Source organism: Microcaecilia unicolor, chromosome 3 (genome assembly GCF_901765095.1).
Source record: "Microcaecilia unicolor chromosome 3, aMicUni1.1, whole genome shotgun sequence".
NCBI lineage: Eukaryota > Metazoa > Chordata > Amphibia > Gymnophiona > Siphonopidae > Microcaecilia > Microcaecilia unicolor.
Genome location: NC_044033.1, coordinates 207,810,234 through 207,822,796, shown reverse-complemented (window position 1 = coordinate 207,822,796; position 12,563 = coordinate 207,810,234). Strand labels below are relative to the sequence as shown.

General features: G+C 47.0%; 1 protein-coding gene across 2 annotated transcripts in view; it reads right to left on the bottom strand.

The window, feature by feature from the left end:
* Positions 1–12,266, bottom strand: part of LOC115466185 (pre-B-cell leukemia transcription factor 2) — a 31,042-nt gene extending 18,776 nt beyond the window's left edge. The window contains exons 1-2 of one of the 2 annotated variants that reach the window (XM_030197283.1): positions 11,808–12,266; positions 11,141–11,214 (exon numbers count right to left, since the gene is read on the bottom strand). In XM_030197283.1, coding sequence (XP_030053143.1) covers positions 11,141–11,214; positions 11,808–12,010 — 277 coding nt within the window. In that variant the 5' untranslated portion in view covers positions 12,011–12,266. The remainder of the gene's footprint in view (positions 1–11,140; positions 11,215–11,807) is intronic. The other variant, XM_030197282.1, reaches the window with a different exon arrangement.
* Positions 12,267–12,563: the final 297 nt, after the last annotated feature.

Here is a 12,563-nt window from a genome sequence, read left to right as displayed (position 1 = left end):
CATGTGCCTAGGGGGTCACTTCTCTAAGGACAGGCTAGACCTGGAGCGAGAGAAGGGAGGGTTAATAGAGAGGGGGGGAATGAAACGGGAGAGGGGTGGGGGAGGGATAGGGAGAATAGAGGGTATGGGGGGGAAGGGAATGATAAAGATAGACAAAGGTAAAAAGATAAGGGAAAGCAAAAGGACAAATAAACTTCCACATAGAACAAACGAGGGGGGATCACGGGTAACAGAATTAGCAGGTATGCCGGCCACAAGGAGTCACAATGCCAGTTAGATTAACAACCTGGAACGTCGGGGGGATTAACTCCCCGATCAAAAGAGCTAAAATCCTAACGGCCCTAAAGCGGCATAACACAGACATAGCATGTCTGCAAGAAACACATCTATCAGACCTAGAACATGCCAAATTGAAAAGAAACTGGGTAGGGGAGGTGCTTTCCTTGGAGGCTCTCGGGAAGAAAGGAGGGATTGCAATTTTATTTAGGAAAGGATTGGTATATAAAGCAACCCAGGAAGAGTCTGGGGAAGATGGGAGATACTTAATAATAAAAATATGGTTACCCGGTATGGAACTTATTTTGGTAACAGTTTATGGACCGAACGTACATGACCCATTATTCCTGAGATCCTTAATGGCCAAATGTGCTAAATATAATAACAAAAGATTGGTGGTAGTAGGAGATTTTAATCTAGTGTATAATCCTCAAATGGACTGCTCAAACAGGGACTCTTCCCATCACATAGGTACAAAGGCTAGGGAATTAAAGTCGTTTTCTAAAACACTTAACTTGGTTGACACATGGAGAACGCTACACCCGACCGAAAGAGAATATTCTCATAGGTCTAGAGCCCATGATACGATGAGTAGGTTGGATTATATTTTGATAGACAGATTAACACTATCGCATTTAATAAGAGCAACCATTGGTCCAGAAGAAATATCTGATCATGCGGCCGTATGGATAGACTTAGAGCTGCAAACAGATAACCAAAGTGGGAGAGGGTGGAGATTCCCGGTATACTTACACACGGATGAGAAATTTATCAAATATCTACACGCGAAATGGGAAGACTACGCCCAGAACAATAGACAACACGTTCAGACGCAATCAGTCCTTTTCTGGGAAGCGTCTAAGGCGGTTATGAGGGGGGAAATCCTGGCATATTGCAGCAAAAAGAATAAAAGTAGAGTAGCCGGCATTTTGTTATTAGAATCCAGACTGACAAAAGCTCAGAAGAGATACACCCAGAATCCAACCAAGATAAACCTAGACACAGTGAAGTCATTGCAAATTGCCTTAAATACTAAATTACATGAAATTGAAAAAAGATCAGCTCTATACTATAAGTATAGACTTCATAGGTTTGGGAATAAATCGGGACGCTTGTTGGCAGGAGTAATTAAAGGATGGGGGGGCTCTAGGACAGTGGCTACGATAAGGAATAGTCAAGGTAGACTAACTAGCAGCCCTAAAGAAATTACCCAAGTCTTCACTGAGTATTTCCAAACTTTGTACACCAACAAAACACAATTATCAGAGACGGCTTTAAATGATTATTTGGGAAACATTAAAATACCACAGATTACTCAGCAACAGCAGGAAGGCTTGAATATGCCGTTGACATTAGTAGAATTGCAGAAAGCAATAAAAGAGTTAAAGTTGCGATCAGCCCCAGGTCCAGATGGGCTATCTGGGGAGTATTATAAACTCATGCCACCACAGGCCCAAGCTCATCTATTAGCTTACTATGAAGAAGTGATTGAGAGGGGAGAGCTACCTGCTTACGCCAATGTAGCGTATATAACACTGATTCCAAAGGCGGGCAAGTCACCAGAGAGGCCGGGGTCCTACAGGCCCATCTCGTTGCTGAACGTAGAAGTCAAATTATTAGCAAAAATAATGGCAGAGCGCTTGGCGCAGTGCTTACCCGACCTGGCAAGCCCGGACCAAGTGGGGTTTGTCCGGGGAAGACGAGCCGTGCATAATGTTCGGAAACTACTGGTAGCCTTGTCGGTATGTAAAACAAAAAAAGTGCCGGTTTGGGTATTAAGTTTAGATGCCGAGAAGGCGTTTGATCACGTCAATTGGGAATACTTACAGCAAGTAATGACAAGAATGGGAATTATAGGATGGTTTAGGGAAGTAATAAAAACATTATATAATAACCCGACAGCAAGCGTAATTGTTAACGGGGGGAAGGGCCAAGAATTTCGGATCAGCAAAGGAACTAGACAGGGCTGTCCGCTCTCCCCACTCCTTTTTGTGATGGCACTAGAACCACTATTAAGAACCATCGTGAACAATCAAGAGATACGGGGAGTTGCAGTGGCGAGCCGACAAATAAAAGTGCTGGCATACGCAGATGACCTGTTATTGACATTAACTGATCCAACACACTCTCTGGGCTGTTTATTACAGGAAGTGAAGAGGTTTGGGGGAATCTCAGGGTTTAAATTAAACATTACGAAATCTTGTGTTTTACCAGTGGGCGCAGAAGGGGTGGAGAGGGGGGCAGACGCACAAGCATTACAATGGACGGAAGGACCCATAACATACTTAGGGGTACAGATACCGGCAGATCTCAGACAATTATATAAAATAAATGTAACTAAATTGTTAAAAGAGACAGAAGATAGACTGGGCATGTGGGGATCCCTGCCTATCTCATTATTAGGGCGGATAGCCTTGTACAATATGTGCATAACCCCGAAGTGGTTGTACGTCTTTCAGTTATTACCACTGTTCCTGAAGAGACAAGATGAACAAAAACTAAATCAATTAGTACAACGTTTCTTGTGGCGGGGGAGAAAACCGCGCATACCAGTAACTACATTGGCCATCCCAGTTGAATATGGAGGATTGGGATTGTTAAGTGTGAAGCAATTGACGGTGGCCAGTGGAATGCGGCACATCAACGACTGGTTCAGAGGGACGACAGAGTTCTCTAATACAGATCTGGAACTACAGCTGGACCCAGAGTGGCATTTCACAAATTACCTACATGTAGGAGGGACAGTAATTCCAGAAGTCTTGAAATATGCATTGATAATGCCCACTGCGAAAGCGGTGTGGAGATGGATATGTAAACTGCATAAATTTTCAACCAAAGTCACGCCCTTCCGATCAATATGCGGCAATATGGACTTTGCACCGGGACAGCTGTATGGGACATTTCAGAAGTGGAAGCGACGAGGAGTGATATACCTCCTCCAAGTATTAACCACAGAAGGCAAGATGAAGAATTTTGCGGAATTACAAAGAGAATATGGCTTACCAGACCGAGACAGATTTCATTACCAGCAGCTAAAACATTATGTGCATTCTTTACCGTGGGAAGATCTAACGGAAGACGTACAAATAGAAATCTCAGAGGCATTCTCCCTGGCAGCGCAGCAGAAAGTATCACTTACATTTCATCACAGGTATATCAGGGATACGGCCGCGGAATTGGATTACAAAAAGCTAGCGCAGCAGTGGAGTGAAGATCTGATGCAGACAGTAACAGAGGAGCAGATAAAAACACATGTCTCGAGAATGAGGCACTCCACGGCTGCCGCAGTACACTGGGAGCAACAGTACAGACTGGTTATGCGGACGTATATAGCACCCAGACAAGCTTTTCACATGGGTGTGTCACCCTGGGGATCCTGCCCCAGATGTGATGGTGCTGGAGCAACTTTAGGGCATATGATATGGAACTGCCCAGCAGTGGTGGAATTTTGGGAAGGACTGCTCATTTATGTGTCACAACTGTGGAATGCAACTTGGACTTATGATGTGGCGATCCTCTTTGGTCATTTAAGACTAAGCAAGCCAACAAAGAGAGGGTATTCAGAATTTGCTTCAAAGACGGTTATAATTGCTAAGCAAGTTATTCTGGCCGAATGGCTCTCACGCAGGCCACCATTCAGACAACAGTGGAGGACGCGAATGATGATGTTGATGAGGGTAGAACGGATGGGTGTGAAGAACTGGGAATCGATAGAAGGAAAGAAATTTGAGGCGTGCTGGAGTCCTCTCTTAAACACACTCCCACATGCAGCCCGTAGTTACCTGATAAACTTCTAAATGAAGAAGAGGAAGATAGTACACAGGGAGCATGAACAGACAGAGATGAGAAGTTCGGACAGAAGACTGAACTCTTTGAGTAAAGGTTAACAACCCAATAGGCAAGACGAAGACAGAGAACAATGAGGGGGGGGGAAAGGGGGAAGGAGGGGGGAAAGGAAGGGGGGGAAGGGGGGGAGGGGAGGGGGAGGGGGGGGGGGAAAATAGAAAATTAAGATTTAAACCATAATGTATTAAATTTAACAGTTGAGTGCAATTACAAAACAGAAATGTTAATGAAGGTTAAGTTGTTCACGCTGATGTTAATGGGTTAATAAATTAAGGAAATTGGTAATAGAGAAGAAGGAAGAACCATAACGATATCTAACAAAAACCTGGACTCAGGAAGTTTATTCCTAAAAGAATGTAGTCCAAGCAGAGCCCAGGATTAGGAGAACAAAGACATAAAAAGTTAAGACAGTGAACAAATTCTACTATAAGCAAGAAAGTTCATAGTTATGATCAAATAATTTGACCTGAAACAGATCTTATGTGTTAGGAGTAAATGGATGTTTTATAATGAATACTGTATATGTAAACGTTCAATAAAAAAGAGTTAAACATAAAAGTTCTGAAGATTCTGGAATCCTAAAGAGTTACAAGATTCCGGAATCCCAATTAGTAGCAACGTTCCATGTAGAACCCCAAAGAGTAACATAGTAACATAGTAAATGACGGCAGATAAAGACCTGAATGGTCGGTCCATCCAGTCTGCCCAACAAGATAAACTCATTTTACATGGTATGTGATACTTTATACATATACCCAAGTTTGATTTGTTCTTGCCTTTCTCAGGGTACAGCTCCTGTTTTGTTTCTCAATTACCAGTGTCGCCAACCGATTGTGAATTCGCCACTTGCCCATTTTCGTCATCCCTTCACTTTCCCCCCTGTAGATGTTACATTGTGTCACTTAATATTAAGACCATAGGGCCATAGATTGTGAATTGCAAAGAAGAGAGGATATGAATATCGGACCAGTCTCTCGATGCAGATCTCGAAACACAGGCTGTGTCGGCAGTGGATCGGAATACGCAAGTTACGGGCTGTTTCGATAAATGTTAATTTAGAGTGAGAAGATGCACTGTCGAGATATTAAGTGTTAAGTCAAATAAAACAGTTAAGCAAACTATACAAAATTATATATTTTTAAAAAAAATGGACCAATGCAGAAAATGGGTGAGTCACAAGTTCACAATCAATTTATGACTCACCTAAAATAAGTCACCTCCAGTGGTCCAAAAAACTACTGTTTACATAGCTTTGGAATTACATGCTAATTCACTGTTTCCCAAGTCCGGTCCTGGAGTACCCCTTGCCAGTCAGGTTTTCAGGATATCCACAATGAATATGCATGAGCTTGAGTGGTATGCACTGTTTCCATTATATGCAAATCTTTCATGCGTCTTCATTGTGGATATCCTGAAAACCCGACTGGTGAGGGGGTATTCCAGGACTGGACTTGGGAAACACTGCGCTAATTTACAAATTATTGGTTGAAGAAGTGTTTATAGTTCCCCATGAGAAAGTTTTGAACCCTCCAAAAGGATTAATCTTGCTGGTATGTGCTTGCTAACCCCGGCAGCCACACAGCCCTGAGCAGTTAGTGGGCGACTCAGGAGGTCCAGCAGGAAATGTTCACCTGGGGATGGCGAGTCATTTTACATTAACCATGAACTACCCACTACCTTGGCTGTCCCCATACACATATTACATTGTCTCCGCTATACAAGTCATACTCCCTTATTTTATATTAAGGACAAACACATGCTCGTTCGCTGGCCCAGTACATGAGTTACACTGTATCACTTTATATTAAAGATAAAACGACCCATCCTTTCACCATTCCCTGTTATATCGAATCACTTTATGTTACGGAGAAAACGTGGGCTCCCTTGCTTCTCTGGCTTGGTAGTTTCTTGCTGCCTGGCAGGCGTTGCCCTTTTAAGAGGTGGCGTGTGGGGCCAAGCAGAGAGCTACTTAAGGCTGTGATTTATTAGAAGGCCACAGGCTTGTTTACAGCCGGCAGAATTAAACTCCCAGGTGAAATTGATTTATACTGCGTGTCTCCTGCTAATGACTGCCCCCCTCCCCTCCCTCCCCCCTAGGCCAAGCGCAATTATGTAATTAACGCCAACCTGGTAATGAGCTGATGGAGCTGGTGAGAAAAGCTCAGCCCTGGGCTCCCTCAGGCCTGAATGTAGGTCTGGGAGGATGGAGCAGACAGGCAAAGGAACCTATGCAGGACAGAGGGATGAACAGACAGATAGATGGACGGACAGAGGATGAACCCAAGCAAGGACAGACACACATTTATAGATAGATGGATGGACAGATAAACCCAAGCACAGATATGTATATAGAGAGATGGACGGACAGATGAACCCAAGCAATGACATACACATGGATAGATGGATGGCAGACAGATGGACAAATAGACAGATGACCCGAAGCAAGGGCAGACACACATGACTAGTTGAATGAATGGACGGACATACAGACGGATGAATCCATTAATAGACATGTATAGAGATGGACAGACAGATAGATGAACCCAAGGACACATGGATAGATGGAAAGCCAGACAAATGACCCAAAGCAAGGACAGACACATGGCTAGGTAGATGGACAGAAGGATAAACCTAAGCAAGGATAGATACATGGATAGCTGGACAGACAGATAGACAGAAGGACAGAAAAAGACAGATGGATGGATGGACAGATGACCCCAAGCAAGGATAAACACATGGATACATAGATGGATGGATGGATGGACAGACAGATGAACCCAAGAACAGACATGTGTATAGACAGATTGACGGATGCACAGATGAACCCAAGCAAGGACAGACACGGACAGATGACCCCGAGTAAGGACCAGCACATGGATAGATGGATAGACACACACACAGATAGAAGCAAGAACAGACACAGAGGGATGGATGGACGGGATGGATGGACGGATGACCCCAAGTAAGAAAAGACACATAGATGGATAGATAAACCCAAGCAAGGACACAGACAGAAGGACAGATGGAGAGATGACCCCAAGCAAGGACAGATAGGTGGATGGATAGACAGACGGATAAACCCAAGCAAGGATAGGCAGGCAGAAAGTGCCAGAAAGAGCTGTAAAGAGAGAGAAAGAGAGAGAGAGAGAGAGAGAGACAGACAGACAGACTGCAGACACTAGTTACAGAATAGGCACTTAGGAGTTCTTGACAGATGTATCTGCTTCCTTAGAAACGGGCCCAAAGCTGCTTCTTTCAACCTGAGGATGGGGCCTTTAGTGTTCTCCTAACCTAGGAAGCTGGTCCAAAGCTGCATCTCTACCTATTTAATCATTTTTCAGACCCCCCTGGCCTCTTAAGTCCCAGCATTCACTCTCCTAACTGTGATCCTCTCCGCCCCCAGTTCTTCACTGCTATTTTCATTATTCTGTCTAAGCCTCTGTCCTACTCCGTCTGAAATTGGATCTCTTAGAGAATGGCAGGACAGATTCCTCCCCCCCCCCCCCCTCCCCTCCCTATATCTGTTTCAGTGTTCTATTCACTCCCTGCACTGGAGGAATTCAGAGTCACTGCCAGGCCAAGTCTGGAACTCCAAAGCAATCTAACTTAACACTGCCCTGCAGGGCTATATCAGTAATCCCCCCCCCCCACCACCACCACACAGGCACACTGCCCCCTGGGGCAAACCCCATGGTGGTGGGGAGGGGAGCAGAGATTCCATCCATTCCTTGATTTCTCATCCCTGGCACATCCACTCTCCAGCAATGAAACCCTCTGTTGTAAGGTGCCTGCCTCCGGGGAAAACAGAAGGGGAGGGAACATAACCCCCTTTGTAGCCTAAGATGGTGGCGAACCCTTGGTATTGCTGATGCAGGCAGTCAACGGGTTCCTAGCTGAATCTTTCAGACAATTAGCACCACCCCCACCCCCACACACCTTCTCTTCTCCAGGCCCTATGAAGACAGACTTCTCATTTAAATGTCCACATTGCCATTTCGGGGAAGCCATTAGCCAGGAGAGAAGGCCCGAGGCAGCACTGGTTCCCTCATTGAAAGCAGTTTACATTCTCCTGAAGCTTCAGGAGCCAGTGTCCTAACAGCCCACAGGAGTGCTTAAAAACTTCAGCATGGACGGAGGAGAAGGGGGAGGCAGACCAGCCAACCAGAGGTGGAAAAGAAACCAGCTAGGAGACAAGACTGCGAGAAAGACAGAGGCATGAAGGCAAAAGCAGGCGCCCAGCTCTGGCACTGGACTACAGGGACACCTCGGAAAGGAATAAGGGAGGAAAAGTATTATTCAAATACTCAACCTGAGACCCAGGTAGCGAAATTGGCTGGCCATTACTTTTACACAGGCAGAAGCAATGCAAACATACACACCGTCCAATGTACTCTCACACAGACAGTGTCCCATCACAGCATAAGTACATCACAGGCAGGGGCAGTAAAAGCTTCTCTCACATACAGACAGGACAGGTACGGCACAGGCAGCAGCAGTACAAGCTTCCCTCACGCTAACACGCACAGGACAGGTATGGCACAGGCAGCTGCAGTGTAAGCTTCACACAAACACACATTCACACACTGCCACAAAACTGGACAGTACAGGCAGGCGGCAGCAGGACAAAAAACAAACAATCAGTCCTGGCATTTTCAACACACTGGCCAAAACTTCAGGCTTGGGTGTTTACTAAATGGCAGGTCCCTCAGTTCAACCAGTCCAGTTGGCAAATGCCAGAGAGTAGCCAGGCTGCCCATCTGGGTCTGAGCAGTGCAATCTTCACTCACTCACACACACACACACACATACACTTGTCTGGCACAGAACAGGTGCAGTACAGGCAGTAGAAAGCGCACCTGGGTGAACCCTAACAAGCTGATCCGGTCCAGCTTTTGCATGAACAGCTCCGATATCCCACAGAAATGCTGAGCCATATCTCCACGCATGCACACGGGGTAAAAGCCAAGATGAGATCAGGCGGTTTTGGGTTGACCTGGGCGAGGCAGTGACCCCCACGCAGCGCAGACAGCAGCCGTGCAAGCTACATAAACATTGTTCCAAAAATACACCCACAGACAGGCACAAACTAGCCCGTCGGCCCGATGCAAGGCCCGGGACTTTTCTGCGGAAAGTTCCTGCGTCTGTCAAGATCTCCAGCAACAGATTCACGTTTGGAGTTACTGGAACCTCGCTATGTCCCTTTCCGTGCTAGGAAGAAAATTTCCCCTACTAGATCAGTCTTTTCACAGCCCTGTATAAGCCGTGCCCCAGGCCTTCTGCCAAATCCTTCTGGGCTTTCCTACAGCCCAGGCCCCAGTAACAAAGGAGATATTTTTGAAGCTTCCTTTAACTTTTAACCCCTTATTCACCTGTTTAATACCCAAGCTATAATCATTCCCATAATAAATGAAGCTTCCTAATCTCTGATTTGTCTGTCTTGAATAGGTTGTAAGCTCGGTGGGCCAGGGACCATCTCTTACGTTTGTTTACACCGCTATGAATGTCTAGTAGCACTACAGTAGTAGTAGAAGCAGATATTTCAATAGGGATAGTACAGTGGACGAGCAGCGGTGGGCTCAGACCGTAGGGAAGTGGGTTCTATTCCCCCTGTGGCTCCTTGTGACCCTGGGGCAAGTTGCTTAACCCTCCATTACCTCCAGGTACAAAACTTGAGACTGTGAGTGCATTAGGGACAGAGAAAGTCCATGTATATAATAAAAATAAGGTGGTATATCAAATCCGTGACCCCATGAATCTATTTTTTAAAGGGAAATGGGACTTGATATACCGCCTTTCTGTGGTATTTTGCAACTACATTCAAAGCAGTTTACATATATACAGGTACTTATTTTGTACCTGGGGCAATGGAGGGTTAAGTGACTTGCCCAGAGTCACAAGGAGATGCAGTGGGAATCAAACCCAATTCCCCAGGATCAAAGTCTGCTGCACTAACCACTAGGCCACATTCCATTTAGGATCTCAAATAGGGAAAGGGAAATGGGACAATATACTGCCTTTCTGTGGTTTTTGCAACTGTTTACATAGTGTATTCAGGTACTTCTTTTGTACCAGGGGCAATGGAGGGTTCAGTGACTTGCCCAGAGTCACAAGGAGCTGCAGTGGGAATCGAACTCAGTTCCCCAGGACCCAAGTCCACTGCACTAACCACTAGGCTACTCCTCCACTGTTACAGACCAGAGGGGGTGCAGGGCAGAAGTGGGTCAACGAGAGGGAAAGGGGCAGAAAGTTCAGTTTACAGTGCTGAAAAGCACCCTCCACCATCCAGTCCAAACCTCTCTCATCCAAAGCACTGCTCTCCCCCCCCAGCCCGAACCTGGGAGGAGATGAGGCCTAGGTTTTCAGCACCGCTCCCCCACTTTTGTATGGTTTTCTTGTAAAGGTGAAAAGGAAGATTTGTACAGGCTGCAGAAACGAATCATTGTTTTTTTTTGGTGGGGGGGAGGAATTGGAGAATATACCATGGTCACTGGGAAAACTGTTTAGGAATTTTTTTTAAGCAACAGCTCCCCCCACTTTTACCCCAAAGTGTTTTTAGCCGAAATAAATCTCATGCAACCAGTCTGAGAGAAGCTCAGTGTGAAAAGCCTGGGGAGGCCCAGCTGGAGGGGGAGGAGGGCCTCCATCTGTATCAGAGAGGGCAAGAGGGGGAGCAGATGGGGGGGGGGGGGGATACACAGAGGCGGAGGGAGAAGAGAAACCAGGACAGGGAGAGGATGAAGCGGCTGCAAACAAGATGGCGCTTCCAGGGAGCCCAGAAAAGGGAGCTCTCTCTCTCCCTCTCTGCCCCCTTCTCTCGCTCTCTTTGTCCCTCTCTGTCCCACTCCCTCTGACCCTCACTCCCTCCCTCTCGCACTCTCTGTCCCTCTCTCCTCCTCCCCCCCCCCCCTCTCTCTCACACACACATACACACTCCTGGTTTCTAGTTTCTTTAACAGCAAAGGAGGAAAGGAATTTTTGTTAAGAAAATAATCAGACGAGAGTCTGGGAGAGGACTGACCTGTCTTTTCTTTGATCTCGCAAAGCACATTGAAGAGAGCTGGCTTCATCCTGTGGCAGTTCAGGGCATGTTTCCTGCGGAGAGGGGGAGTGAAGTCAGGAATGAGAAAATAACAAGAGAAAGGGAGGGGGAGAAAAGGACAGTTCAGTGGCCCAGAGACGGAAGGAGAAAGTGTGAAAACTGAGCTTTAGGAGAAGAGGATGGAGATGGGAGAGGAGAGGCAGAAAGGATGGAGAAGAGGAGGGTAAGGAATAGAGGGAAGGGGAGAGGGAGCGAGAATTAGGAGGGAAAAGATCAGGCAAAGAGGGAGATGAGGAAAACAGGAAGAAACAGAATAAGAGGGAGCAAGAATTAGGAAGAAAAGGATAAAGAAGCAAGGGAAGGTGGAAATGAGGGAAAAAGAGGAAAAGAACAGAATAAGGAGCGAGAATTAGGAAGAAAAGAATGAGGAAAGGGTAAGCAAGAAAAGGAAGGAGGTGATACAAGAATTTGAGGAAGAATAAGAGGGAGTGAGAATTAGGAAGAAAGAGTGGAGAGAGAGGAGGAAGACGGGAACAGAGGAGAAGAGAGAGAGAGAGAGAGAGAGGGAGGGAGGGAGGAGAAGGAGCAGGGAAGGAAGAAAGAGGAGGGGAGAGGGGAGGGGGCTTAAGATGCTCTCTGCACTCACTTGGCCTGTGCTTCGTCCAGGCTCTGGTCTGTGATGGTCATGATCTGTTGTAGAATGTCCCCAATGTCCTGCTTGCGGGGTTCGCCGTTGTCCGAGGGGGGCTCGTGGAGCTGGTGGGGGTTCAGAGGCTGCAGCCCCCCCTGCACGGGAAGGCCTGGTATCCCCACTCCCCTGGCCTGCAGCAGCCTGCCCTGCTCGTCCATGGCTGTGGCAGCTGCTCTCCCCTCCCCGCCTGCACGGTCGCTGGCTGGCTCCCTCTCCCCCTCTCCAGATCAATAAGCTGGAATCAGAGATTCCGCCCCGATGCCAGGGCTGGAGGGGGCCGGCTGTTGCACCCTCTCCCCCAGGGCTGCCACTCTTTCCTTGGGGAGGGGGGCACACCAGGGGCTGCCTTCGGATCCCCGTCCCAGCCTTGAGCTGGGGATTGTAAAATGGAGAACAAGGATGATGTCGACAGAGGGAGGGAAGGAGGGAGGGAGAGAGGGAGGGGTGAGTTTTAAAGAAGGCTGGAGCTGAGGCCCTGCCTGCCCTGTCTCGAAGAGAGACAGAGAATGTGTGAGGATACTCTGTGTGTGTGTGTGTGTGGGGGGGGGGGGGGGGGGGGAGATTGTGAGTCTCGATGCCTCCCCCCCCCCAACATGCTCTCCCAGCAAAAGAAAAAAACAGGGGGAATCCATTCCTTCAGGCAAGGGGCTAAAAGAGAACATGCAAACACATCCACTTTCACCCATGCACATGTGAACACACACACACACA